At 56.8% G+C, this 26,045-nt stretch overlaps 1 protein-coding gene across 1 annotated transcript; it reads right to left on the bottom strand.

The window, feature by feature from the left end:
- Positions 1 to 9,797: 9,797 nt before the first annotated feature.
- On the bottom strand, positions 9,798 to 17,235 carry LOC116269202 (endothelin-converting enzyme-like 1). The gene is made up of 17 exons (XM_031651607.1): positions 15,726 to 17,235; positions 15,049 to 15,117; positions 14,831 to 14,941; positions 14,651 to 14,743; positions 14,321 to 14,445; positions 13,850 to 14,072; positions 13,380 to 13,478; positions 13,074 to 13,148; positions 12,820 to 12,923; positions 12,519 to 12,577; positions 12,387 to 12,438; positions 11,750 to 11,817; positions 11,473 to 11,597; positions 11,059 to 11,124; positions 10,686 to 10,781; positions 10,367 to 10,443; positions 9,798 to 10,223 (listed from the first exon to the last, which is right to left on the bottom strand). Exons 1-17 carry the CDS (start codon positions 16,509 to 16,511, stop codon positions 10,124 to 10,126), a joined length of 2,328 nt encoding a protein of 775 aa, XP_031507467.1. The 5' UTR covers positions 16,512 to 17,235; the 3' UTR covers positions 9,798 to 10,123.
- Between the last annotated feature and the right edge of the window lie 8,810 nt (positions 17,236 to 26,045).

Raw genomic sequence — 26,045 nt, forward strand, 5'->3', positions numbered from 1 at the left:
CATGCACTACCACATCCAGCTAATTTTTTTTATTTTTCATAGAGACAGGGTCTCTCTATATTGCCCAGGCTGGTCTCAAACTCCTGGGCTCAAGTGATCCTCACGCTTCGGTCTTTGAAAATGTAATTATAGAAGTGAGCCACTGTACCCAGCCATTTCAATCTTCTTAAATTTGTTAAGACTTATTTTGTGACCTAATATATGATATACCTTGAAGAATGTTTTATGCTCACTTGAGAAGAATGTGTATTAAGTTACTTTTAGGTGGAATGGTCTGTGTGTGTGTATATGTGTGTGTGTGTGTGTGTGTGTGTGTATGTATATATATATATATATGATCCATTTGGTCTAAAGTGTAGCTTAAATCCAATGTTTCCTTATTGATTTTCTGTTTGGATCTGTCCAATGCTGAAAGTGAGGAATTGCAATTCACTACTATTATTATGCTGTAGTCTGTGTGTTTCTTCAGATCCCTTAAGGTTTGCTTGTCTGGTTGCTTGATTGACTGACTGTAGGGATGGGGTTTTGCTGTGGTACCCAGGCTGATCTCAAATTCCTGGCCTCAAGCAATCCTCCCCCCTTGGCCTCTCAAAGTGCTGAGATTGCAGGCTTGCTTCATGTATTTAGGTGCTCCAAAGTTGGGTGCATATATATTTGTACTTGTTATATCCTCTTGATGAATTCGCCACTATAGAATGTCACTATACAATGACTTTGTCGCTTTTTACAGTTTTTCCTGTAAAGTATATTTTGTCTGGGCCGGGCATAGTGGCTCATGCCTGTAATCTCAGCACTTTGAGGGGGCCGAGGTGGGCAGATCACCTGAGGTCAGGAGTTCGTGACCAGCCTGGCCAACATGGTGAAACCCCATTTCTACTAAAGATACAAAATTTAGCCGGGGGTGGTGGTGCACACCTGTAATCCCAGCTACTTGGGAGGCTGAGGCAGGATAATCCCTTGAACCTGGGAGGTGGAGGTTGCAGTGAGCTGAGATCACATCACTGCACCCCAGCCTGGGCAACAGAGGAAGACTCCATTACACACACACACACACACACACACACACACAAAAGTATATTTTGTCTGAAATAAGTATAGCTACCTCTGTTCTCTTTTTTATCCCATTTGCATGGAATATCTTTTTCTATCCTTTCACTTTCAGTCTATGAGTGTCCTTTAAGGTGAAGTGAGTCTTGTGTAGGCAACGTATGTTGGGTCTTGTTATTTTATCCATTTAGCTACTCTGTGCCTTTTGATTGGAGAATTTAACTCATTTACATTCAGACTAATTATTGATAGGTAAAGACTTACTAGTACCATTTCGTTCATTGTTTTCTGGGTATTTTGTAGATCTTTTGTCGTTTCTTCCTTTTGTTTTTTTCCTTTGTGATTTGATGGCTTTCTATACTGCTATGCTTGGGATCTGTTCTTTTTAACTGTTGTGTATCTATCATAGGCTTTTGCTTTGTGGTTACCCTAAGGCTTACATAAGCCATCTTATACTTAACTGGTTATTTTAAGTTGACAACAACTTAACTTAGATCGCATATATAAACTTTATACTTTTACTTCTCCTCCCATTTTATGTTTTTGATGTCACAGTTTACATCTTTTTATAATTTGTATCTTTTAACCAATCACTGTAGCTCTAGTTGTTTTTAATAGTTTTACCTTTTAACGTTTGTACTGGATATATAAATGATTTACCTGCTGCCATTATGGTATTAGAGTGTTTTGGATTTGACAATGTACTTACTTTTACCAATGAGTTTTATACTTTCATATGTTTTCATATTACTACTAATTAACATCCTCTTCCTTCAGCTTGAAAAACTTTTAGCATTTCTTGTAAAGCAGGTATAAAACAAAAACTCTCTCAGTTTTTGTCGAGAAAGTCTTTATCACCCCTTCATTTTTTAGAGACAGAATTGCTGCGTATAGTATTATTGGTTGGCTTTTTCTTTTTTTTTTCTTTCAGGATTTTGAATATATCATCCCACTTCCTTATGGCCTACAAGGTTTCTGTTGAGAAGTATGCTGATAGTCATATTGGGGTTCCCTTATACATGATGATTCACTTTCCCTTGCTGCTTTCAACACTCTTTTTAACTACTGACAATTCGATTACAATGTGTCTTTGTGTGGATCTCTTTGGATTCATCTTATCTGGCATCCTCTGGTCTTCCTGGATCTGGCTTTCTATTTAACTCCTTAGGCTTGCAATGTTTTCTGCTGTTATTTCTTTGAATATGTTTTCTATCCCTTTCTCTCTCTTTCTTCTCCTTCTGGCATGCCAGTAATGTGTAAGTTGTAAGTATCTTAAGCTATCTTCAATCCTTTCATTCTTTTTGCTTCTCATATTAGATGATTTCCAGTGGCCTGTCTTTGAATTTATAGATTCTTTCTTCTGCGTGATCTAGTCTGCTGTTGATCCTCTTTTTCAGTTCAGTTATAGTATTTTTCAGCCCTATGATTTCCGTTTAGTATTTTAAATAATTTCTGTCTCATTGTTGAAATTCTCAGTTTGGTTTTGTATTGCTCTCCTGACCTTGGTAAGCATCTCTATGACCATTATTTTGAATTCAGTTAAATCACATATCTCCACTTCACTTGGTTCTTCACTGGAGATTTGTATTGTTCCTTTATTTGGAATATCATCCCCTGTTTCTTCATTTTCCTTGACTCCCTGTGTTGGTATCTTCGAATTAGATAGGACAACTACTTCCTTCAGTCTTGTGAGACTGGCCTCATGTAGAAGAATCTCACCAATCCATCTAACCTCAGATTTTAAGATGTCCCTCAAATCTTTGTGTTTGTCCAGACTGCTACCTCTGTTTGAGGTGGCCCCCTAGAGCTTGGGATGTACTACATCATGTTAGTACCCAATACCAGTAAGATGGCAGCCAGACTCTCTAGATGTAGCTGGAAATGTTGGATGTTGGATATGTGTTCCAGTTCCTTCTATCTTTACAGTGAAGCTGAGTGCAGGCATTTGTCTCCCACTTTCTCTGCATTAATCTGGGGTCAAAATCTGTGGCAAATGCCTGTACAGGCATTTGTACAGGCTGCACTCTCTGATCCTGGGGAGATAGCTGCTGACATTGGGCCCACCTCTTTGTTTTTTGTGGTCTGGGATCATTCAAGAATGCAAAGCCCCATTGAGTCCCACAGCTGGTAATTAAAAACAGAGTCCCTTAGGTGGGAGCTATAGAAGTTCTGGCACCTGGCACTTGGCCAAACTCCTTTCATGAAGAATGGGTAAGCCTGAATTTATCACCAGGGTGAGCCCAAGGGAAGGCTTATGAAGCACCAAGCTCTGGCTCCAGCTGTCGAAGGGCTCCTGTTCTGTTCCATTGCCTAGTTAGCTGCTTTATGCAAGTTCATTTAGAAGGCAGACCATCAAGTAGCCACTGGAAGTGTGTGCCGAGAGCCTCTTCTGGAGAGTGAACGGGAACTGCACATTCCTGCCTCTTTCTGCACTGCTCCAAGGGGGTGTAGCCCATGGAAGTGTTTACACACTCATTTAAAACCACTTCTTTGGCCGGGCGCGGTGGCTCAAGCCTGTAATCCCAGCACTTTGGGAGGCCGAGGCGGGTGGATCACAAGGTCAGGAGATCGAGACTATCCTGGCTAACATGGTGAAACCCCGTCTCTACTAAAAATACAAAAAACTAGCCGGGCGCGGTAGCGGGCGCCTGTAGTCCCAGCTACTTGGGAGGCTGAGGCGGGAGAATGGCGTGAACCCGGGGGGCGGAGCTTGCAGTGAGCCGAGATCGCGCCACTGCACTCCAGCCTGGGAGACACAGTGAGACTCCGTCTCAAAAAAAAAAAAAAAAAAAAAAAAAAACCACTTCTTTGTTCTGTGATCAAGGAGACTCACATATACCTGGTCCCTTCTGTTCACAGAGCTAAGAGGTTTAGGATCAAGTCCTTTGGGAGGTAGCTGTGAAAGTTGGGGAATTCAATTTTTGGTATAAACCCTTTCCAGGGACAAAGAAGGGGCTGTGTCTATCCTTCTCTGTGCTGCTCCTGGGAGATGAAGACCCTGGAAGTGTTTGTGCACCTGTATAAAAATGCTGCTTTCTTCCTGTGGTCTAGAGAGACGCATTTATGCCAGTCCCTTTGCCCCCAGAGCTAGGAGGTTTAGGATGCAGTCTTGCAAGTGGAAGCTATAAAAGTTGGGGTGCTCTATCTGAGGGAGAAACAGGGGGCTGTTCTTTTCAAGGCCCCTTCTCTGTACTGTTCCCAGAGGATAAAGCCACTGGAAGTGCTTGTATGCCTATATGAAACTGCTGCTTTGTTCCTGTGGTCTAGAGAGACTCACATGCGTCTAATCTCTGCTCCCAGAGCTGGTGAAATAAGAACCAAACTGTGGGGAACTTTAGAGTTAGGGTGCTATATTTAAGGCTCTAACCCTCCCCTCCACAGGGAGAAGGAAACTGGGGTGATTCCTTCCCAGCTGGATGGTGAGGTGCCCGGGGCCATGCCCGAATATGCCTCCACTCTCCTAACCATTCAAAGTGGCTTTCTCCGTTGCTCGACAGGTAGGGGTCTAAACTGGTCTCTGATTTTCTCTTGAGGAAACTGACCTGTGAATAGACCTATCTGGTGCATTTGTGGGTCGGGGGAGATTCAGGAGCTTCCTATTCCACCATGCTGCTTGGGGTTGGTTTATTTCTGCTACAGCAGAGTGCACTAGCTGTCAGGGAGCAGGGTGGCCTGAGTCAGTGACACAAAGTAAAATAAGCCACACTTGATAGTGGGGGAGTAGGAATGGCCAGGGGAACATGTGGGACAGCACCTCTAAGATGGGCTGTAAATGAGTGAGGGCTGAGAACCCCCAACCCAGGCAGATGGAAAGGAGGCCCCAGAGAGAAGCCCCAACATGAGCCACAATCCATGTCACATGAACAGCAGTAGGGATAAAAAGGGGTATTTGGTCTGGACAGGAGAAGGAACCTGTGGCTCACCTTGGACCATATGAAGAGGAGTCACAGGGGCAGGGGCCACACCAGGACACTAGGGTGTGGATTCCTGCTCATTCTAAGGACTCTGCAGGAAAGGCCAGGTCAGGACATAGCTGAGGTTTTCCCCAAGGGGAAGGGGTCTTGAGAAGTGGCAGTTCCTGCCCCTCATGGTTTTCCAGGCAAAGCTGAGTGACCGCCTGATGGAGGCTGCAGAGAAGAGCTGCTCTTCTCAGACGGGGATGAGTGCACAGCTGCCAAGGGCTCAGTTATGTGCCATCCATCGTGGACTCCAAAATGCAGTGACAAGTGAGCTTATAGAGCAAGGGCTACCTTGGGGTACATGGGCTGAGTTTTCCCTTGTCCTGAAACCTTCTAGAAGCAGTAGGAAGGAACTACATATAACATGATCGGTGGCCTGGGTTCTTCTCCATAAAATCCTCCCAAGGACAGCCTCTTATGGATCAATTGCTGTGCAGTGACTTAGACCCAGGAGGGCCACCTGCTGACTCCAAAGCCTAAAGGGTCTCAGTTTCTCAAGAAGCCTCCTTCGGCCAGGCACGGTGGCTCATGCCGTGATCCCAGCACCTTGGGAGGCCGAGGCAGGAGGATCACCTGAGGTTAGGAGCTCAAGACCAGCCTGGCTAACATGGTGAAACCCTGTTTCTACTAAAAATACAAAAAATTATCTGGCATGCACCTGTAATCCCAGCTACTCGCGGGGCTACGACAGGAGAATCCCTTAAACCCAGGAGGCAGAGGTTGCAGTGAGCCGAGATCCACCCCATTGCACTCCAGCTTGGGCAACAAGAGTGAAACTCTGTCTCAATAAAACAACAAAAACAAACAAAAAGAAAATCCTTTCACCCCCTGCAGGCTGCAGGGAGCTGATGGAAGTGTCCTATGGCCCCTTGCAAGGGGAGCACGAAGGGACCATAGGACACTTAGGATGCTAATCAAGAGAAACAGATTATAGTCCCTTCTGCTTCTTAATGGATGGTAGAAGGTGAAATTCGTATCTGTAAAAATAACCCTCTGCAGTGTCACTGGTTCAGAGGCCGTGGGGATGGGAGTAGGAAAGCTGGACTCTTGAGCCCTGTCCTGCCCTGTCCTGCTGCTGAATGTAGCTGAGAGCCCACCCATGGGGACAGAGACAGTGCTCAGCCTCTGGACAAGCCTGGAGCAGGCAGGGGGAAGGGGAAACGACTCTTCATAATCAATCCTGGGAAAGTGGGTTCCTCCAGCCAGCTTCTGGGAGAGGGGAGGAGCTCAGCAGGGGGAGGGAGGAGAGAAAGAGACAGTAGATCTCAGCAGCTGATGGGCCATACCCCCTCTGGTGCCCCGAAACTTCAGCAAAGCCTGCGACCCACCCAGGATTGTGTGGATGGGACCCGGGGAATGTGAATTAGGGTGCTGCCCCCATGGGGGGCGTGGAGGTGGGAAAGAACCAGCCCACCCAAGGGGCCATGTGGAGAAACCTGATCTCCCCCACAGAACCTGCCCCCCGAGGCATTAGCCTATGAAGGACTCTGGGCTTCCAACCTATTTGGAAATTTAAAATTTTTCAGCCATTTAAAAATACTGTATCTATGGCACTTACCAGCTGAGCCCCCACAGGGTCCTGGACATCAGGGCCAGCATAGAGACAACCATAAGGGTGGTGGAAACTTAAATCTGGGCTCCCTGGAGCTAGTTAGAATGGCCTGGGGCTCAGGGCTGTTCAGTGGCACTAGACGCCATGTGCCCCTTTCTGGGTACTCCAGAAATACCAGGGCCACTAAGCTGGAGCTGGGCTCAGCCCCCACATTCGCCAATGTCCCCTCTTTGACCCGAGGATGGGAAGCTTAGGCACAAACCCACCTCTCTGCTGGCTTCAAATCCTTCCTGAATCTGTACAGAGGTGGCGCCCACAGGGTCCCCAGGGCTGAGGGGCACCCCCAACATCCTAGGCCCTGAGAACTCTGAGGCAAGCTCGCAGCCAAGGTGGGGGAGCTGTGCAGACCTGGGGAGGAAAGAGGGGGGCAGGCATGCCGATCCTTCATCGTGGCAGCTGCAAGCCAGCGCTTGGGCACCCCTCACCTCTCATCTGCTGATGGCAACACTGGAGACCATAGAGGGCTCCTCCCTTGCCAGGGTCACCTGGCAGTAACCCCTGGGCTCAAGGCCTGATCACAAAGCTTTGGATGACAGAAGCAGGACCTGGTGCAGAGGCCAGCCCCTGAGGAAACTGCTGGGGACAGCATCGCCTGCTCAACTTGGGTACACAGGTGGAATCTGGAAGATTTTTTTTTCTCAGGTTTTTTTGTTTGTTTGTTTGTTTGTTTTTTGAGGCAGGGTCTCAGTCTCACCCAAGCTGGAGTGCAGTAGCGCAACCATGGCTCTCTGCAACCTCTGCCTCCCAGGATCAAGTGATCCTCCCACCTCAGCCTCCCAAGTAGGTGGGACTTCAGGGGCATGCCACCATGCCCAGCTAATTTTTGTATTTTTTGCAGAGATGCGGTTTTGCCCATATTGCCCAGGCTGGTATCTAACTCCTGGACTCAAGCGATCCACCTGCCTCAGCCTCCCAAACTCCTGAGATTACAGGCCTGAGCCACCTCGCTTGGCTAGACGCCTGGAAGTTTAAGCACAGCTGTAAACCATCCCAGCTCCTTTATTTCCCTGCTCTTAAGTGCTTGGCCGAAGGCTGCTTTCTGTCATCCCAGTGAGCTGTGCCCGCTGTGTGGGAGAACCCGCCCTTGGGGATGGATGGAGCCAGCCCAGCAACAACCCGCCCCTCAGCCACTTCTAGAATCACCCAGGAAGGGCCTTCACAGCCGGGCTGATGTCCCCTCACTGAACACAGGGGAAACGGAGGCCAGGCAGGTAGCTATGCTGAGCTCATTCTCATTCCTCGACCCCAGTAGAATCACAGTCTTCGACAGCCCAATGCGGATCCTAGGATGGGGCCTGGTAGACAAATAAATGGCTGGGACTAGGCCACGTGCCTGGTCTCCCAGCGGAACACGTGATGCACCCATGCTGACACCTGCTGACATCCGAGCTCCACAAGACCCTGACATGAGCAGTGTGGCCTTGGGGAACATGTGGCCCATCTGTTAAAGGGGCTCCCTGCCGCTCTGTCCATCTCATTGGGGTGCAGTGGGGATGCTCCTAGGGCCTGTCTGAAAAAGCAGTTTGGGAACTAGCAGGTGATGCACAGTGCTGCCGGGCATCAGGCCACTTGCTCTGGACCAGCCTGGAAGCCAGGAACTTCATGTCTTTTCCCAGGCACTTCGCTGCACCCATCCTCACTGCATCCTCAGCAGGGCACAGAGGGAAGGGGCCTGGCCCCAGGAGTGTCCCAGCCTCATTGCATTTCCTGAGCTGGGCAGAAGGGACCCCTGTCTGCTGGTTTTGCTGGCTGCTCACCCTACAGGCTCCCCTGATGCTGAGGCCTCCCCTAAGCTGGTGTGGACACAGGAGGGATTGATCATGGGTAAAGTTGGGAAACTGGAGGAGTCTGGGGTGAGGGCAAGAGGGCTGGGCCTGCAGATTCCAGTTCCAACCAGGATCCCAGGTCAGAGGGACGGGGTGGGTCTCGGGGTATAGAGGGTCCCAGACACCAGGCCCCACCCAGGAGGGTGGCAGGAAGAGGACTGTTTTTCTGCTCCAGCTGCCCAAGGGACACGTGTGTGCCCAGCTCAAGAGGAAAGGTCTGGAAACAGCACCTGCATGGGGCCTGGGGTCCTCCAAGGAGCACACGGTGAAGGAGCCCTTGACAGGCAGCTCTGAGCCCGGCTTGGTGCCCAGGACTGAGCCTCTGCAGTCTTCCCTGACACATCGGAACCCAGTGTCAGCCTCCTGCAGACTGGGAGGAAGGGCCCTGCCCCATCCCGGATTGGCCACTCCTGTGGGTATCCTTCTCAGTTCCAGCCTCCTCCACAGGACCACGCATGGCTGTCCTGCCCAAGGCTCAGATGACAAGGACTTCTTAAAGGTGTCTGAAGGCTGGGGACAGGGTGCAGGCAGGCGTTGTCTGAGCAGAACGACAAGAGCTGGGCTGGCAAGAAATTCACCACTTCCATTCAAGAGATGGGGATGGCCACACTGGGTGGTGCCCAGGGACGGGTTAACCCCGCTAGGCCACCCCCGAAGGAAGAAAAGCAGACCTGGGAGGAAGGGCAGGCGCCTGCTGGTCCCCCTCAGTGCAGACTCGGGATCCCTGAGTGGGGCCGCCCGATAGGAGAATTCCCCCTCCCCCTGCCACCCCTCCACGATCGGGCAGGGCCAGTCGGCAGCCTCCAGCCTGGGCAGCACTCCCTGCCTCTGTCCACCCTCCTCATGCCAGGAGCCTATCATTCCTACCAGTCCTCTGCTTTCTGCACCCCAGGAGCCTGCCTCCACACTGGAGGAGAGGCTGAGCTGTCCTGTGGGCCGGCCCCACCTCCATGTAAGTGTGGGTCACTATCCCCTTTCTAGAGAGGCTGAGGCCAAGGGCCAGGCTGAGACAAGGCAGAAGCTTCTCCTACTTCAGACTTGCAGGGGACATAAGTCCCAGCATCACCCTGGAATGTGGGTCACCAGGCCATGAGACTGAATTAGGGGTGCCCCAGAACTGGGCAGGAAGTCCCAGGCAAGGCTTTGGGGGAGGGCGGCTGGGCCAGGGAAGTATTGCCGGTTGGTGGAAAAGATAGAAGAGTCCAGGAGGGCTAGACACAGGCGGCTGAGCCAGGGCAACCAGTAGACAAGAAGGTCCTCTCCAGGGTCCCGGTTGTGCTAAGCGCCCTAGCCTCCCTGCAGACGGCTGTCTCCAGCTCCGCCTGCCCTGGGGACTCGTGAAGAGGCCAAGGCAACCATACAGTGATTTATTGACCAGACTTTGCAGCAAGAACACAGCGAAGGTGGGTCCATACAATCCAGCCTGGCAGAGGGTCTGGCCCCCTTAGAGCAGAGTCTGGGGACCCCAGCATATTTCCCCCACAGCCCCCGGAAGTCCAGCCTCATCCCTGCTCCAGGCCCCTCCTGAAGTGAGGGGCAGCAGGGAGTCTGGGTCCTGGAGGGGCTGGAAGGCAGGTGGTGCCCAGAGCGGGGCTGGCACCGGGTGCATGCCTGCCCCGGTAGCCGGCAGGAGGTGATTCGTGCGGGAGCGGTGGGGGCGTGCAGGCGGGCAGCCAGGCTCACCACACGGAACACTTGTGGGCAGGGTTCATGGGCGTGTCCTTGGGACAGTGGAAAGCCCGGCCAAACTCCTCAAACTGGGACACGCTGCCCAGAACCCTGGGGTGGGGAGAGACCCACACAGTGAGGGGCCCTGCAACCACCCCAATCCCAGCAAACGAGTGAGTTTTATTCCTTCCCGTGCTCCCGATCCCACCCCAAACACAAGCAGCTGACGAGGCCAGGCGGGCAGCTGGGCATACCTGTAGTGCTCAGGGGCATGCTTGTCGGTCAGCACCTGAAGGTAGATGGACTGAGACCGCCGCTTGATGCACCAGTTCTGGGTCCAGGAGCCAGGTGGAGGGGGGGAGGGGGAGATGAAGCCAGGCATCCACCCCCTAGCCCCCCACCCAGGACGCAAGGCCATAGGCCCCCTCAGCACCACAGGGCCATCACCTCTGAGGGGACAGGTAATGAGAGACAGGCTGGCCATGCGAGGCCTGGGCAAGGCAGAGCTGGGACTGACCCCGGATGCTGTGTCCCCACCCCAAGGCTCCCAGTCCAATCCCCCACCCCGTCCACCTGGGCAAAGGCAATGAAGAAGAGCTGGTCGTGTGTGTACTTGAGCCGGGGCAGTGGGTGCTCTGGGCCGTGCTCCCGCACCCACTTCTGATAGGCCTGGGGACAGAGAGAGCATGGACCTGCTATGTCCACCCACCCTGGGCACTGCTTCCTCTCTGTCCTCCATCCAGGTAGCCCTCCCTGCTCTCCCTGTGAAGGCAGGCCTGTGAATCCTTCCTCTTCCAGTGGACCATGTCCCCAGCACATGCCCTGCCCCACCCCAGGCCAGAGCTCAGCAGGGTGGGCAGGGAGAGGCAGCTCTGTCCCTCATCTGGAGTCCTCATCAGCCCCCGCCCCTCCCGCAGCTGGGGTGGAGCGCAGGCAGGCGGCTCACGTGGTAGGCCAGCTTGAGGCCACCCATATCTGCGATGTTCTCCCCAAGCGTGTGTTTCCCGTTCACCTGCCGGGAAGGGAAGAGGACAGGGGGCTGCTTGGGGCCCAGCTGGCCTCCCTTGGGCATTGATACCTTGGGCCCCAGCCCCTAATTCCCACCACCCCTCTCCTTCCCTTGCCCAGAGAGTTTGAGGGGGGGCTCCAACTCTACTCCTTCCCCCTAAACCCCTTGTCCTCCGTAAGTCTACAGACACTCATTATGTGTCCACATGAGTGTGCGGGAACCAAGTGTGTGTGCAGGGACCTGGGCACAGGTTTTGTTTAGACATGTGCATGTGCACAAGGGTATGCGTGATGCTCCCAGCCCGTGCCCCACCAGGCCTGAGGGGCACAAGGGGCAGGTGGGGGGTCTCACCCGCTGGTTGTAGACAGTGAAATTGTCATAGAGACGGACGATGCACTCGGCCTTTCGCAGGAAGTGGGTGTAGGAGGCCTCAGTCCACCAGTGCAGCAGGTTCCCTGAGCGGTCATACTGGCCCCCTGTGGGCAGTGCAGCAGGATGAGACCCACTCTCACTCTGAGCGCCCTCCCCTTCCCACCCACCAGCCCCAGTTAGCCCATCCCCTACCCTGCCTCTCCACTGCCTGTCCTGCCCCCTCCCAGCCATCCCCTCGGGCCCCAGCAGGCCTCACCCCAGTCGTCGTAGCCGTGGGTCAGCTCATGTCCAATGATGGTACCGATGCCCCCGTAGTTGAGAGACCTGGGCCCACAGCAGCAGCATCAGGCCCTAGCCCTCAGCACCCTCTGAGAGCCCCATGCTGCTGCCCAGGCCCCGGATGTCCCCTGGCCAGGCCAGGAGGTAGCCCAGGGAGGCCACAGAGGCATCCGTGTGGTCCAGGGGCACTTGTGTCTCAGCTTCCTCATGGGCTGTGTGAATGCCAGTGGAACCTATCCAGCCGCTTTTAGGAAATCCCATCTAACAGAGCTGGCTGGGCGGTGAAACAGGGCTGGAGGAGACAGGAGGGAAACGGAGGCACCCACGAGGGGGTTTGGCCTCCGACCTCATCGTTAGTGTTGCGCCACCTTTGAAACATCGAAATGAGCCTCAAACAAGTAAGGAAGACCCCAGGAAGTTACAAATAACAAACCTACACATTTTTCTAAATAACCAAGGATGCAGTAGGGAGCCAGGGTCCACAGCTGTCCTGACTCCTGAACCCAGCTGGGTCTGGGGCGATTGGAGCCACAGTACACCGACACACACCTGGTAGACAAGGTCTGCATGCCAGCCCTGCCCTCAGCCACAAACAGGGCAAGCTATGTACTCACTGTGGGAAGTCAGGGTCATACAGGGTGGGCTGCAGGATGCCCGCGGGGAACACTACAAGAAGGGGGTGCTCAGTGGGAGACACACCCACTTTTAGACCCTGCCCCGCCCAGTGTAGGGACACATCCCCTTACCCATTTGGTTCTTGTTGGGTAGATAGTAGGCATTGAGCGCCTGTGGCGGGAGTAGCCACCTGTGGAGGGAGGCTGGGGTGAATGGGGGGCACACACTCCCTCCCCCACTACCCTCACATCACAGCTTCCTCATCAGCCATCTCCTGACGGTCTGGGGGTCACCCTGCCGGCCTCCACCCCATGCCCTGTGCTGGCCTGTGTGCCCCCCCATATCTGCATGGCTGTGAGATGATTTGCCCCACCAGCTCCTGCCCTTTCCCCACAACCTTCTCTGACCCCCAGCTCTGGACCAGGTACCCACGTGGACTTGTCCACCTCCTGCCGAATCTTCTTAACTGAGAGCTGGATGCTGAACCGGATGCTGTTCAAGATGTTCTTGAAGTAGGTCTTCTCGTGGACCTCAAACTGCAGGAGGCATGGGCGGCACTCAGCCACAGACAAGGGCAGGGCTACCTGCAGACTGGGCGACATCCTGGCCATGCAGGCCACCTGCCCTCCTGAGTGCCGTTAGTACAGGGGCTGTGGATGGGCAGGGCAGGCAGGGTCAGGGCCCACCTCATATTCCTTGTCCACAGCATCAGGTTTCAGCAGGAAGTCTGGGTAGCCGACCATCACCATCATGTACTGGAGCTGCAGGCCGAGGGCAGGTGAGGGTGGCACGGGGCTTCAGGAGACAGCCTCCACCCCATCCTACTCACCAAGGAAGGGAACACTAGGCCAGCCTGGGAGTGGGCTTCACAGTTGGGGAGGCAGGCCTAGTCAACTCTAGGAAGCCCTTTTTGCCCCTTTTGTTCTCTTTCACTGGCACACAGTAGGTGCTCAATGTATATAGGACCAACCAATGGCACAGGGTCCCCTCACCTTGGCCCGAGCGGCAGCCCTGGTCTCAGCATCCATCCAGTCCAGCTCCTCCAGCCGCTGGCCCAGGATGTACTTGATGTCTTCTACCAGCTGCTGCACCTGCAGGGTCAGAGGTCAGGGAGCAAGGGTCAACCCAGCAGCCTTTCACTCTGGTCCATCACTCCTGGCAGGAGGGGTACCCCTGTCTTTAAGCACCACTTTCTAAGCCCAAACCTCAGTTCTGAACACCAAGAGGATACTTTGGAGGTGGGGATCCAGGCCCTGCACCCCCGAGGGCTCACAAGACAGAAGAGGAAACTGCCCCCGCAATGACCACGGACATCCCTAAGGCCACGCCTCCCGAGCGTGCCTGAGAAGGAGGGCTGGGGCCTGGCCTAACATGTGGGGCTCCCCATGTTAGGACCATGGCCTCGGGAGGGCTTCACCCTCAGTTCAGCACCATCCTCCCCACCCAAACAAGGGCAGCCCACCTTGGCTTTGCTGGCAGCTGAGAAGTGCTCGTGTACAAAGAGGGCACCAAGCGCCATGCCAAAGTGGCGGTTGGCCTGGCCCAGGCAGACCCGGGCCAGCTCCTGTGGCTTGTCGCTGCCCTCCATCTCCCGTGCCAGCTCATGCAGCGCCTCACGGAATGGCGGGGACAGATGCTCACTCAGGACCACCACCACGCGCCACACCAGGTAGTTGTGCAGGACCCTGGGGGCCAGGTGAAGCCAGTGGGTGTCCAGACGGACATGCATGTGGGCCACCAAGGGCACCACCCCCACCTGTGCCCCCCAACCTGCGGCTGGACCCAGGACCCAGACAACCCCACAAAGAAGGGACAGGGGGTCATCCCAGATATGCAGAGCAGAAAATGTAAAGCCCACCCAGCAGATAGGTCCAGCATGCAGGGGAAGGATCTAGTGGCCGCTGGGCAGAAAATGCCAGATCTGCAGCCATACCGGCGGGGTGTGGAGCGGATGAGCTGGGACACCTGCTGCATGTAGTCTGTCGCCAGCAGCACCACCTCCTCTTCCTCTGAGAAGTCCTCCTGGAAGATCTGGCCTAGCAGCCACTTCCACCGCAACTGTGAGGCCAAGGACAAGGACAGTGAGGCTGGGGGTGGCAGGGGCCACAGAAGACAGGGAGAGGGGCAGAGAGAGGCAGCAAGGGGACATAAGAGTCCATGGCCAAGGAAGGGTTTGCCCATCTCTGGGGAGAGATGACCCTGTAGTCCCAGCAGCAGCATTGCCCCCAACCCTGCCTGCCCACGAGGACTGGGCCACACTCACATGGGGGGTGATCTTCTGCAGCTGCCCCAGCGTCACCTTGTTGTACATGGAGCTGACATCTCGCCGTAGGTCATCATACTCTGACACAGTGATCTGTTGGGAGAGATCACAGCTGACCCAGCCGTGCTCCATGATGCCTTCTCTCAAGTCCAGGGCAGCCGCCAGCCCCGGTCTGCTCACGTTGGCCAGTCGCTGCTCCACCTGCAGGATCTCCTGGGCCTTCTGTTCCACAGCATCTGCACCCAGGAGGCTGAGCACTCGCTCCATGAACACCCTGTATGCTGCCAGAATCTGCACCAGGGGAGGGGGCTCATCCAGGGACAGAGACAGGCCTAGCCTGGATCCACCCCTCCTGGGGCCCCAGGCCTTCCCTGCCTCCCCATCCCATGCCCCAGCACCTTCTCACTCTCCTCATCCTGAGCTAGGTACAGGGTCCTCTCTGGCAGGGTGAGCCCATCCTGGTCAATCTGGGGAGGGAGACAGGGTCCAGAGGTCAGAGGTCCACACCTCAGGTTCCCTAAACAAAGGGAATTCCCACTCCAATGCCCAGAGAGCAACCAGACATCCATGAGTACAGTCCCAGAAGCACGCAGACCCCAGCCCCTCTTTCCACCAGGACGAGATGGCCAAAGCCCCATCCCTGACTGTCCCAGCCTACGGGCGCCCAGTCTTACCCCTGTACGTCTGCACTTTCCTTATCTGTCAGGGGCATTCCTAGTTCCCCCACTGACAGTTGGGACCCCTAGTTTCGGGGCCAGCTCAAGCCCTTGCGGAGATGTCAACCCAGCCCACCGGCGCGCCCCTCCCTCCTGGCCCTCACAGCCTGCCAGAGGGCTGGGAAATTGCGGCTCCCGCGGCTCCTCTAAACACCGCAATTACTCCCAGGGAAATTACTTGCGCCCTCCTCCCGCGCTCTGCCGCGGTGCGCTCCCCTCCCCTCCCCTCTCCTGCTCGCCTCTCCCCTCCTCTCCTCTCACGCACCCGCCTCCCGCGCACAGGGACCCCTGGGCAAAGCCACTGCGCCCCGGATCCGCGGCCGCCGGCAGGGCGCTCGGGTGGTGGGGAGGGCACTCACGCGGATGACGTAGCGCGAGGAGTTCCTGTCGTCCAGGCTGACCGTGAGCGAGAAGAGCGCGGCGGCGCTGTACACGCCCTGCGCCTTGTACAGCAGCCGGTTGAGGTCCCATGGCGCAGCGACCCCCGGACGCTCCTCTGCGCCGCCCAAGTCCCAGCCCCCGCAGTCCTCGATTACCTCCAGCATGGGCCGCGGGCCCAGTCGCTCGATCTCGTGCATGTCTAGGCAGGAGCGGAAGAAGGCGCGCACCTTGCGCTGGGCCGCGCCGCCGGGCCCACCCCCGGGCCGCGCCAGCAGGCGCCGCAGGCGCTCCTCGTTCTGCTCGCCGATGGCCGCGATGGTGCCATAGGTGAGCTTGTCGTCGGGGATGGCATGGCGCCGCAGCCAGCCACCGCAGGCGAACGAGTAGAAGTCTTGGCATGGGTCGATGCTGGCGTCCAGGTTGGCGGCTAGGAAGCGAGCGGCACGCGCGAAGGCCTTGCGCTCAGGGCAGCCCTCGGGACAGGCGCCGCCGCCGGCAGCGACCGGGCCCAGGTACTTGAGAGCCAGCATAGCCGCCAGGATGGCACAGAGGCCGGCGGCGAACACCAGCCCCGACAGCAGGCACACCTCGCGCCGGTTCCAGCGCGGCAATCCGGACCGGGCCCCGGTGGCGCTGCGCGCAGCACCCAACGGGAAGCCCGGGGGCAGGGAGGCCCCGCGCGCGCCCCCCGCACCGCAGCGGCTCACGTACTTGACCTCTTGGAACTCATCGTAGTGCGCTGTCAGCGAATACGGGGGCTCCATGGCGCCGAGGCCGCTGGGGTGCAGCCCTGGGCCACCTGGGCTACGGGATGCGCGTGGCCGCCGGCCTCCTCGTGGGCCTCCGCATGGCCCCGGGGCCGCAGCTGCGGGAAGGGCAGAAGCTGGCTCTGGAGGCGCCGCAGCCGGATGGGGCTCAGGGGCACCGCGAGGAGGCACACAGGCCTGGGTGCAGAGGCCCCAGCCTTGGGCCTCATTCACTGCGGAAACCAGGGATTAGGGGGGCTCGGCGGGGCCACCACCCCCGCGTGCACAGTGTAGTCTTCTCCCCTGTCCCCTCCCTGCGCAGGCTTGAGAGCCGCAGGGTTGGGAGGGCTCTTATTGGAAGCAAGAGGCGCCAGGCAAGGGGCCTGGCACGTAGTGGGCCTTCATTGAAAGGTCGTCCCTCTTCCCTTCGCCTTTCTTTCCCACGACCTGCCCCAGCCAAGGCCGGGTGGGGTGGGGGAAGGAGCGGAGGCTGGAGTGAGGAGGTGCAGTCAGGGGCGCGTCTATGCGGCACTTTCAGCTCTCCGCTCTGGACCCAGACGCTCGGCAAAGCGGCCAAAGAACCAAACTTTGTCCTCGTGGAAGTCCGCGGGGTTGACCACGCCAATCCCGCTCGCTGGCTCCTTCTGCTCGGTGGCCCGACGGCCCACTCGCCCCTTCCCTGGAGGCGCGCGCCAACGCCCCAGGGTGGCGAACACACAACCCACCCCTGGACGGCCCTGATGGAGAAGCCGAGACGGGTGCCCTCCCCCGACTCCCACCATCTCTGTCCCCGCCCCGAGCCACTCCCGGCTTCAACAGGTTCTCCCCAGAACCCAAACTTGGGCGAAGTTTCACCCCCGGCGGGGAGCGAGCTGGCCGGCGAGCCCCGAGCCCTGGCGCTGTGCCGCGCAGTCCGCGGAGCCCGAGAGCCGAGCCCGGGAGCCGCAGCCGCAGCCGCAGCCGGAGCCGCAGCCGAGAGGACGCAGACAAAGCCGGGAGGCTCCGCGCAGTGGCGGCGGCGGCGACGGAGGTGGCCGCGATGGTGGCCTCAGCGACAGGGACTCGGGCGCCACTTACCCGGCAGGTGCGCGCCCGAGCCGGCGGTGACAGAGCGGGTCGGGCCCGAGCAGGGGCCTGAGCCGGAGCGGAGTGGAGCTGAGCCGGCGTCCGGTGTCTCCCAGCGCCCGCCGCCTCCTCTGCCGCCGCGCCGAGCCCGCCGCGCCGCCCGCCTGCCGGCCCGAGGGAGGGGGCGCGCGGGCGGCTCCACCCTCCTCCGCCCGCCCCGCGCGCCCCTCCTTCCTCCTGCGTCTCTCGGGCCACCTGGCAGCGGGGCCGCAGCGCGGACGTGGGTCGGCGGCCCGCGGAGACGGGTTCCCGGGGGTCGTGCGCGGGCTGCGGTCTGGGACTCCGGGTCCAGCCGCATTCCAAGACGAGTGAGGGCAGCGAGTACTGCCGTGAGGGGTTCCCTCCGATCTAGTGTCCCCACTCCCAGCCGCCCACTAGCCCCTGGTGAAGGGAGCTCAGTGGGGACCCCTGCAAGAAGAGGGCTTGCAGCCCCCTGGCACCACGGCTCAGGAAGTCCCTGGCCCAGGTAGGAAGAAAAGGAGCTGGAGCTGGAGATGACGGGCCAAGTACTCCTCTGAAGGGCTGGGGACGGTGTCAGTAGTGCCTGTGTCTGCCGGCACAGTCCCTGGCGCAGAGCGCACCTTCACTACCGGCTTCTTTGTCTTCCCTGGAACCCCTGTCCTGGATCGGCTCTCCACCAGGGCTTCTGGTTGGCCTCGCTCCCTTCGCCTAGCCCCTGGTGAAGGGAGCTCAGTGGGGACTCCTGCAAGAAGAGGGCTTGCAGCCCCCTTCCCCATCCTCCCCAGCCGTGGCTGGCCCTGGCACCACGGCTCAGGAAGTCCCTGGCCCAGGTAGGAAGAAAAGGCCAAGAGAAGAATGAGCGAAGTCTCCCTGCTGGAGCCAGGGAGGGCTGGAGCCTGCCTCCTCTGGCCAGCAGCCTCCGGCCTCAGACAAGCCCTGAGCCTCAAGACCCTGGTATGTGGACTGATGGGAGGGCAGGCTGGGTGCCGGGACTCTGAATTTACCCACCCCCTGCCTTCTTCCAGGTGAACTGGCTTTTTCAATGTGGGATCTCCCCGCTGCCTGGAGGCAGAGCCCTCTTCTACCTGCCTCCCTGCCTTGGTCAGACAGCCTGGCCCTCATGGGACACAGAGAACTTGGGGCTCCTTGGAAGACTGATACTGTTTCTGGAATCTCTGCTTTCTCTACCCTACCGACCTCTGGTGTCTCTAGCAGGGGACCCCACAAAGCATCAGCCCTCCCAGGTCTGCCGACTCCAGCCTGTAGGATTGGCCTAAACAATGTGTGAGAGCCATGGAGAGCCATCTGATAAAAATCACGACAAGGTAGGGACTCTGATAAACTATCCATCATCCTGTTCCCCTCCTTGGGGGCTGTGCATCTGCCCAGCTCCTGAGCCCTGGCCCTGAGTGCCGGCCTCTGTCCCTGTCTTGCCTCTCCCCTGCCTGTTCATCTCTCCATCTCTAAGCCCCCACTCTGGATACCCTGCCTCCGTCTCTGGCCACCCCAGGGTCATCCTCTTCCCCAGGCATCCTTCTTGGGTCCTATTAATTCTAAGGAGGAAACATGGAATTACTTATAATGTGGTGGTTCCATGAAGGGGGGAGGGGAGGGCAGGGAGGTGGCAAAGTGGCTCTTTGTGCTTTTAATCTGCATTTTTCCCTCAATGTTCCCGTCTCCAGGAGGATAATTTTCCAGCCTTTTCAGGCCCTGATTGGTATCATTTCTCCAGCAATGACAGCTTTTATTTTCCCCGAAATGAATGCCGTGAAATTTCCAAGAAATATAAAAATGGATATTGTCTCAGAGAGCCGACTCTTCCGACAGAAAGGCACAGAGGCAAACATGCTTCCCTAGGGACTCTTCTGCTCCAGTCACGGTGGTGGGGTGGGGGCAGTCCCAGGCCCTCAGTCTCTCCTCCCTCCTTTTTCCCTCCGTTGTCCCTTCCTCCTCCCTCCCAGGTCAGTCAGCTCTGGGACCCCCCTTCCAGCCACCCTCTCCCAGACTCAGCTGCTATTGATCTGTTCATGGGCCTCCCGACTCCCAGGGGACCTGCCTGGCTCCACCTCACCTTTTCTGTTCTCATCTCATCCCCCAGCCCCGGGCTGAGAGCGGCAACCAGGACCTACAGGAGTTGACTTGGAATTGGGCCCTCTGACCCCTCAGTCCTGGCCACCCCGCACAGACTGCCAATAAAGAGAGGTCGGAGGCCCACCTCCTTGACTTTCCGGCGCCTTCTCTGTAAGGGAATCTGGTGCTCTAGGGGAGTAGGGCACCAGTGATCTGACCTGTAGCTTGCTCACTCTCTTGGGAGATCTCTTCCTATCCCTATATTACCAAGGTGACCCCATGACTCATGAGCAAGAGAATGACAGGTCACAGCAGTGCCCAGCTAAACCCAGCCAAGCCATGAGTGAGGCATCTGGGTGCCCAGCTTCAGGGAGCAGTGGAATGCCGCCAGAGCTGCCTTGAAGAGAAAAGGCCTGAGGGGATGCAAGGGGCAGAGATGAGGGGTTCAGAACCTGACTGTGTCTCCTCCCTGACCAAGGGTAGATCTCAGCCACGCTGCCGAACAGGGCATCACTTGGTTTAGGTTCTGGGCATGGAGCTCTCCCTGGGGACAGCGTGCTGTCACCAACAGCTTGCATCTGTTGCACATTCACCAAGTGGGCTGGTAAGTGCCTTAATCTGAGGTAGGGCTGCCCACCTAAACGCCAGGCCTGGCCCTGCCTGGAGCGCACTTGTGGTCAGACCCGCTTCTCTCCTGCGGCCTGCATGTGGGTGGGGATGAACCCCTTTCCCTGCCTCAGTGTGCTGCAGCGGGGTGTCAGCTCCAGAACGTGCCCTGCCAGCCTCCACCCTGTGCAACCAGGCCCCACTCCTCCCCTGCAGACCTGTGGTATCTTCTGAGCCCTAAAAACACGCCCCCAACCAGTTTCCTGTCCTCCACCCGGCCCCTCGGGGCTCATTCCATCTATTATTCACAACACGAAATGGATTTTTAATTTGAGAAATGAAATGACTCTCCCAAGTGACCGGGGTGGGAGGGAGGGGGCGAAGGAAGGCCGGAGCCGCCGCGGCCGCCACAGTGCTGACTCAGGTTCGTCTTGGAAATCTCGGGGCCCACAGCCTAACTGAGAGACCCCCAAAAGCCCAGTACCCCACCACTCTGCCCTGGGCCTCCACTTCTCCCCACTGCTGTGACCAGGGGGGGTGACTGGCTGCCCGTTGGTTCTACCTGAGCCTCCAGTGAGGCCTGCCTCTGGCAGGGCGGTGCAGGGGACAGCTGAACTCTGTTCTCCACTGGCTTTCCTGTGCCTCAAAGGCAGCCCTTGGGCTCCCTGGCCTGGCCTATCACCTCCCCACACTCCCCGGCCCTCCTGGCCTGGCTTCCTCCCTGCTGTCCAGACCTCTGGCTGAGCTCCTTTGCTAGGTCCTGACCCCACACTAGGCCCACTCCAGCCTGGACTGCTGCCCTGGCCTCCACGCTGGCCTCCACGCTGGAACCCCTCCTCACCCCTCACGGTGGAGCTCAGGCACCTAGTGTGGCAGGGCCTCTTCCTGGCTCTTCTCTGTCTTTGTCCCTCTCTGCCTCCCTGCCCCCATACCTCCCCCTATACCTCCCTTTTTCACTCTGTTTCCATTTCCCAGAACATGGCTGGCTCTCTCATCCCTCAGGCCTTAGCACTTGCTGTTCCAGCTGCCTGGAACACCCTTCCTCCATCCGCTCTTACAGTGGCCAATTGCCAACCATCCTTCAGGGCCACCTGGGAGTGGCCTCTCCCATCTGGTCAGGTGCTGCCTCCACAGGCCCCTACTCCACTGAATGCAAAGTCTGTCCTATGGCAGCCCCTGTGCTTCACCTCCAGGTAGCCCAAGGTGCCTTCGGGAGCCCAGGACAGGGGATGCATAGGATAAACTCAGGTGACGACTGTGATCAGCTCATGGAGATACCCTGCGTGAAGTATCTCTCAGCGCCAGGCCATACACCAGGCACAGCACCCAGGCAAACCTGCCCAGACTCTCGGATCCCGAACACCTTTCCTTTGCTCGGAACCCACCAGATGACAAGAGGGGGCCATTTTTCCACCCTCCTGCACGCCTCACCTCCACTCTGAACCCCGTGGTGGGCTTTGTCCCCGCCAGGCACAGACTCCTCTCGGGGTCACCTCCCAACCTCTAGAGCAATGTTGTTTTTATACAAGAAACATGTAAATATTCTCTCGTTTTAAAATATTGAAGCCACACAAGACTGTAGAGGACAAACATGAGAGCCCTCCTTCACGCAGCCCCAGCCCTCCCAAGGTAAGGCCAGGTAGGCTCTGCGACCAGTGCAGGGTGAACATCGAGGCCCACCTGGGTATCTCTTTGTTTTACTGTGTTTTTGTTGTTTTAGAGATGAGGTCTCGTTGTGTTGCCCAGTGAGAGTGCAATGGTACAATCATACCTCACTGCGGCCTGGATCTCCTAGGCTTAAGTGATCCTCCCACGTTGACCTCCAAAGTAACTGGGACTACAGGTGTTCCCACCATGCCCAGCTAATTTTTTTTATTGTGTAGAGACTGGAGTCTCGCTATGTTGCCCAGACTGGTCTTGAACTCCCGGTGATCCACCTGCCTCCGCCTCTCAAAGTGCTGGGATTACAGGTGTGGGCCACTGTGCCCAGCCCTTATTGATTTATTTTTAATAAATAGGACACAATAGGATGGATGGTTGAGTGCCTCTTCTCCCCCTGTGGTCTGTGCTAGTGTTTCCCAGCCAGAGGTCCTTGGGGTCATCCTCCCTGACTGAGGGACACTTAGATTGTCTCACTCACCCCGTCTGGTCTCCAAATCCTAAGGCCTTGGCACAGAGTTTTTCCTCCCACTTTCCCTCTCTGCCCGCCCTGTCCCACCTTCCCTGCCTCCTGCCCTTCCTCCACCCCCCGATGCTGTGTCCAGGTGTTTGGCTCTGGTCCCAGGTCCTACCCACACCTGCTGGCACTGGAAACTCACTGCATTTCAAACCCAGCCTTGGAAAGACTTCTCACCTCCTCCTCTCATTCCCATCCCTTTCCTGTCTCCAGCTCTGGCCCCTCCTTCTCCCTTTCTTAGTGGAGAAGGGGGTCTCTCTCTCCTTGCCCACCCCAGTGCTGCTGCAGTTCTGCCCGTTCCCGGCCACAGCCTCTGTGTAGCCATGGCCACTGTGGCTTCTGAGGCCGCCTGGGTGTGGTCCCCTCACACTCCCCTGAGTGTCCCTCCTCTACCAGCATGGCATACTCACAGCGCAGCCTTTGTTCGAGCTGTCCCCTCTGCCTGAGTGCTGTGTCCCCAGACTTGTGTCCCTCCTTTAGGTCCATCTCAGGCTTCCAGGATCCCCCTGACAGGCCCCCACCTGAGGAAGCTGCCCAAGGGCCCCTGGCAGGGAGAGATGCACGCCCCCCAGTGCCCAGCCTGGAGCCTGACACGTGACCTCAGAGCAGGGGTGCCCAGAGCCTGGGCTAGGCTGAATGGAGAAGGCCCCAGCTCCAACCTGGAAAGGCTGTCGCAACTGTGGGCGGGACACCCACTGTCACATGCGGAGCGGCTCCTAAGCGCCATGCTCTGTGCCAAGCCCTCTATCTCCTCCACACTGAGCCTCACGCTGAGTTATCCCACGAGGGAGCCCTGTCGTTGGCCCCTGTTTATGGAGGAAGAAACGGATGCATAGAAGGAAAGGAAGATGCCCAGGTTCTCACGGAGACTCAGTACTGAAACGGAGACTTGACCCTGTGTCTGCTGCATTCAGTCTCGGGGCCATGCACACTGCGAGCTGGGAGATGGAAGAACAGCTCTGCAGGGGGCAGTAGGGCACTCAGGAACCCAAGCGATGGCAGCCAGGAGCCAGGGGCCCAGCCTGAGACCTCAGGCCCAGAAACTGTGTCAGAGATGCCAAGTGTGGCTTTGCTCAGCGACCTCAGGAGGCATCTCAGGGCCTGCAGCCGGGACTTTGACCTCCTTTCCAGATGTCACCACCTCCACGGGACCTTCCTGGATTTCCCTAGTTGAAGAGGCCAAGCCGTTTTCTGTCTGTGGCACTGGGTGCATCCCATACTACATTTGTCACTACCTGACGTTATCTTGTGACTCGGTATTTTCACGACAGCCTCTCTTCCTCAGCTCTGCTGGAACCCTAGATTTTCCTATTGCCTTGTCCTTCCTACCCAACCTTTAAGTGGCAAGGCCTTGGCCACAGGCAGGGGGTCAGGAGTGGAGGTCAGATTTGCAGAGCCAGAGCCTGTGGCTATGGGGGACAAGAAGGAGGGGGCAGTGGAGAGTCTCCGGCCAGTGGCCTCTAGCGCTGACAAGCAGGTCCCTTGGGCTCCCCATCTGATGGGCAGGCCACGACAGGAGCTCAGCTCCTGCTGCAAGAGGGATGCAAACGAGGCTGTGGGGGCTGGGGACACCCCTTCCTGGCAGGATCTCCTTGGCACATTGCCTGGGACTGCAAGGAAGGGCGAGCCTGGGACAGGCAGAGAAGCCTGAATGGCCTGAAGGGCCTCTTCCTTGGCTCCCAGGGTCCCTGGGCCTGCAGTCCCCTCCCCCAGCACTCCATCATCATTTCAAGTGATTGGAGCTGAAGGGGATCGTTAGCTAATTAAAGCTGAGGCCACTAATTGTCCCTTTTGGAGAGACAGCAGGGCTGTGCAGGGAAGGAGATAGAGGGTCTGGGGAGGGGGATATTGGCAGGTGGGGGGCTGGGCACAGGGCCCTGGCCCCTAGTGGGGCCTCCTTCCAGACCGTATGTTTGGGGGTTCAGACATTGTCAGAGGCTCCTTAAAGTGGGTAAAGGACTAGAGAAGCAGATTTGGTGCTCCTGTGATTCACCCTGCATCACTGTGACTATCAGTGCCCACCTCTGCCCACTGCCACCCACCCCGGGGCTGTGGGCTGGACAGCACATGGCAGGGCCTCCCACAGGCCTCCTCCTCTGTTGTGATGATAGATCAGATTAGAGGATGGGCAACCGGGTACAAGGTTCCCCCAACTCCAGGACAGCCAGAGCAGGAAGCTGGGTATCAAGTTTCTGCCTTCCCTTCCACCTGTGACAGCCTCTTGGGCAGGTGCTCAGGCCTGCCAGGAGTAGCCAGCAGCAAGGTGCCTATCCACATATCACTGGAGAGTGCCAGCTATGCCTGGGGCTGCCCTCAGCCTGGCACCAAGATCCCCTCTTGGCAAGAGGTCCCAGAGCCTGTGACAGAACTACCAAAGAGGGTTATTAGTTTTCTATTGCTGCAAAACAAAGTAGCACAAACATAGCTACTTACAACAGCACACTTTTATGACCTCACAGTTTCTGTAGTCAGCGGCCCAGGCACGGCATGCGATTCTCTGCCCGTGGCCTCACTGGGCCAAATCGAGATGTTGGCTGGGGATGTGGCGCTCATCTGGGGTTCAGGGGCCTTCGCTAAGCTCAGGGTTTGTGGCAGAATTCAGTTCCTTGAAGTGCCAGAATCAAGGTGTCCACTTTGGGGTTCTGCTGTCAGCTCCCAGAGGCCCCCTCCACTTCCAGAGCCAGCAATGGAGAATCCCTCCCACCAGTGAAATCTTCCACGTGCTTCAAGTTTCTGGTTTCCTTACATTGACCAGCCCAGGAAACGCTCTGCTTTTATTTACTTATTTTTTAAGAGATGGGGTCTCGCTGTATTGTTCAGGCTGGTCTCCAACTCCTGGGCTTAAGCAATCCTCCCACCTTGGCCTCCCAAAGTGCTAGGATTACAGGCGTAAGCCACTGCACTTGGCAAAATTCTCTGATTTTGAAGGGCTCATGTGCTTATGTCGGGCCCACCCCAATAATCTCATGTTAAGGTCAAGTCATTTGGGACCTTAATCACATCTGCAAAATCCCTTCAGACCGGTCCCCGGATTTGTGTTCAGTTGAACAGTGGTGGGATGTGCGTGTGCACACCAGGGGCCAGGAATCTTGGGGGCATCTTAGGATTCTGTCTACCACAAGGATGTGGGTCAGAGAACAAAGACAGTGCTGAGAACAGAAGCAGCTGACTTCCAGGCCAGGCCCTGGGCATTAGTGCTGATTTATTTCATTCACTCCTCAGGACAATCCTAGGAGTGACTGCTACTATTATCCCATTTTACAGAGGAAGCAGCTGAGGCCCTGAGAGATTAAGTGACTTTCACAGTCACACAGCTGGTAAGTGACCATGCTGAGAGATTAGGGGTATGTGGGGTCTGATCCAGCCCTGGCTGTGTGTTCTTAGGGAAGTCATCTACCCACTCTGGGCCTCTGGGAAATGGATGCTGAGGTCTGTTCCCCATGGACAAGTGGGTGAGACTTGGGGCCATGTTACAGGGACTCACCAGACTAATCTGTGCCCCCACCACAGGTAGTTGGCATCTGTGACACCCAATGGGCTGGGGTCCCTGCTGTCAGCTGTTCATTCACTGCCAGTCTGACTTTTTTTTTTTTTTTTTTTTTTTTTGAGACAGA

Source organism: Papio anubis, chromosome 10 (assembly GCF_008728515.1).
Source record: "Papio anubis isolate 15944 chromosome 10, Panubis1.0, whole genome shotgun sequence".
Classification (NCBI taxonomy): Eukaryota; Metazoa; Chordata; class Mammalia; order Primates; family Cercopithecidae; genus Papio; species Papio anubis.

What these genes read in the sequence shown, in the direction of transcription:
- LOC116269202 (XM_031651607.1), bottom strand. Translation starts at nt 16,511, where the DNA reads ATGGAGCCCCCGTATTCGCTGACAGCGCACTACGATGAGTTCCAAGAG. An exon ending in CAGGAGGTGGACAAGTCCAC is followed by an intron (nt 12,578 to 12,819) that starts GTGGGTACCTGG and finishes CTCCCTCCACAG; the next exon opens with GTGGCTACTCCCGCCACAGG. An exon ending in TATGACCCTGACTTCCCACA is followed by an intron (nt 11,818 to 12,386) that starts GTGAGTACATAG and finishes CTGTGGGCCCAG; the next exon opens with GTCTCTCAACTACGGGGGCA.